The sequence below is a fragment of the Limulus polyphemus genome, unplaced genomic scaffold, assembly GCF_000517525.1.
Source record: "Limulus polyphemus unplaced genomic scaffold, Limulus_polyphemus-2.1.2 Scaffold6172, whole genome shotgun sequence".
NCBI lineage: Eukaryota > Metazoa > Arthropoda > Merostomata > Xiphosura > Limulidae > Limulus > Limulus polyphemus.
In genome coordinates this window covers 46,501-48,681 of record NW_013671782.1, presented here as the reverse complement: position 1 = coordinate 48,681, position 2,181 = coordinate 46,501, and the positions used below count along the sequence as shown (strand labels likewise).

General features: G+C 35.2%; 1 protein-coding gene across 2 annotated transcripts in view; it reads left to right on the top strand.

Moving 5' to 3' along the window:
- LOC106473435 (ATP-binding cassette sub-family B member 8, mitochondrial-like) overlaps positions 1-2,181 on the top strand; it is a 19,532-nt gene that overhangs the window by 5,888 nt on the left and 11,463 nt on the right. For both annotated transcript variants that reach the window (XM_022401878.1, XM_013934116.2), the window contains exon 3: positions 442-514. In XM_022401878.1, coding sequence (XP_022257586.1) covers positions 484-514 — 31 coding nt within the window. In that variant the 5' untranslated portion in view covers positions 442-483. The remainder of the gene's footprint in view (positions 1-441; positions 515-2,181) is intronic.

The window sequence follows — 2,181 nt, the reverse complement described above, 5'->3', positions numbered from 1 at the left end:
TTAATTATGTAAAAAGTATGCCTTACAAGTTACAAGTATTTAATTATGTAAAAAGTATGCCTTACAAGTTACAAGTATTTAATTATGTAAAAAGTATGCCTTACAAGTTACAAGTATGTAATTATGTAAAAAGTATGCCTTACAAGTTACAAGTATTTAATTATGCTCTAGCAGTTGCAACGGAGTTGGTATTACCATGCTTCCAATGTAATAAAATTATATAAACTTTATGAGATTGCAATGGAAGTAGTATGTTAAAGAACTGAGTATCGTTCATTAAGTATTTGAGTGATTAAATTTTTAAATCAAATTCTTTACTCTGGTGAAATTGTTTTATTTATTGCTTGTTGTGCTTATGAGAAATGTAAAACTAAAACAAACATTGAGTTAACCTGTGTAGAATAATTGTTGCCTTTACCTCCCACTTCAAATATATTTCAGTTGGTGTTAGAAAACTTCAGCATACATATACCAGCTGGTAAAATGGTGGCATTGTGTGGACCATCTGGTGGAGGTGAGTCAAATATATTTCAGTTGGTGTTAGAAAACTTCAGCATACATATACCAGCTGGTAAAATGGTGGCATTGTGTGGACCATCTGGTGGAGGTGAGTCAAATATATACACCTGGAAAAAAGTTAAGCACCCTCGTGTTTTTTTCAAGTGATTCAGATTCGACGTTCTTGTGACTGATTATAAATTACCATTCAATCTAAATGTGTTAATCAAATGAAATTATGCATTATTGGGCACAAGAAAACAAGATTATCACCGTAAAATAACAATTTTTAATTTACATATCATCAAAATATGGACAGTTTTCACACTTAAAATTATCTTTAATAAGTATTGTCAGTGAAAGCCCAAAAACGTTATTGAATTGTCAAATCACATTACAAAATGTCAATCATGACCCACACATTGATAATTAGTCATCGAAAAGTCAATATCGGGTATATCCACCGTTTGCCTGGATGACTGCTGCAACCCTGCGCCGCATACTGCCAGTTAGACGTCTGATTTAGTTGAAGCGTTATCTGTCGCCATTCTCGGTGCAAGTGAGCTTCTAACTGTTGCAATGTCTGTGGAGGAGGCTCCAAAGCCTGTATTCGCCTACCCAATTGGTCCCAGATGCTCTATAGGGTTGAGATCTGGACTTCTTGCTGGCCAAGGAAGAGTGTTGACGGATTCATTCTCTAAATAAGCCTTTACTGCCCTAGAGCGATGAGGTCTAGCGTTGTCATCCATGAATAAAGGTCTTGACGCTAACGTGTGGTTGTCAAAATGAGGCACAACTACAGGTGTAAGCACGTCCCTGGTGTACTTTTCGCCAGTAAGGTTGCCATTGATTGTTACCAAATCCAGCTTGCAATCATGCGAGACACAGCCCCATACCATAACTGAGCCCCCACCAAAAGGCACTGTTAGAACAATGTTTCTTGGAGTGTAAGCTGCGTTACGATGCCTCCAAACACGGGTTACGTGGAGTAAAAATCTACTCTCGTCAGACCAGTGTATTCGTCGCCAGGATTGAAGGTTCCAGTTCTGCCTTGCTCTGCACCAGGCCAACCTCTCCCTGTGATGGCGATGGGGGAAAAAACGCCCCTGATTTAAATGTCACACCTGAACGCTCACATCCTTTTAATTATGTTTGAAATTATGAACATTGCTCAACATCATGAAAATTAAACGTTATTTTCAATAAGCAATCCTGAAAAATATTTGGGGGTGCTTAACTTTTTTCCAGGTGTATATCTTAAATACTTGATTTTGGAGCATTAACTTGTGTAATTTAAAAAACAAAAACCCTAGTAATATTAGTTACAACTTTTTTAGCTAATATTATGGTAATGTGAGAAATATTTGTAGAACCTAGATAATTATAATTTGAGCTTGTAATTTCTTACCCACAAAATCAAAATTACATCCTGCTTTATATAATGTTATAAACCATATATCTTGATGTTGTTTAATTTTATTTTAAAACTGGTAAAAACCAAGATGAATCAAATGGATAATTATTTAAACTAATTTTTAATATATACACCTGGAAAAAAGTTAAGCACCCCCAAATATTTTTCAGGATTGCTTATTGAAAATAAGGTTTAATTTTCATGATGTTGAGCAATGTTCATAATTTCAAACATAATTAAAAGGATGTGAGCGTTCAGGTGTGACATTT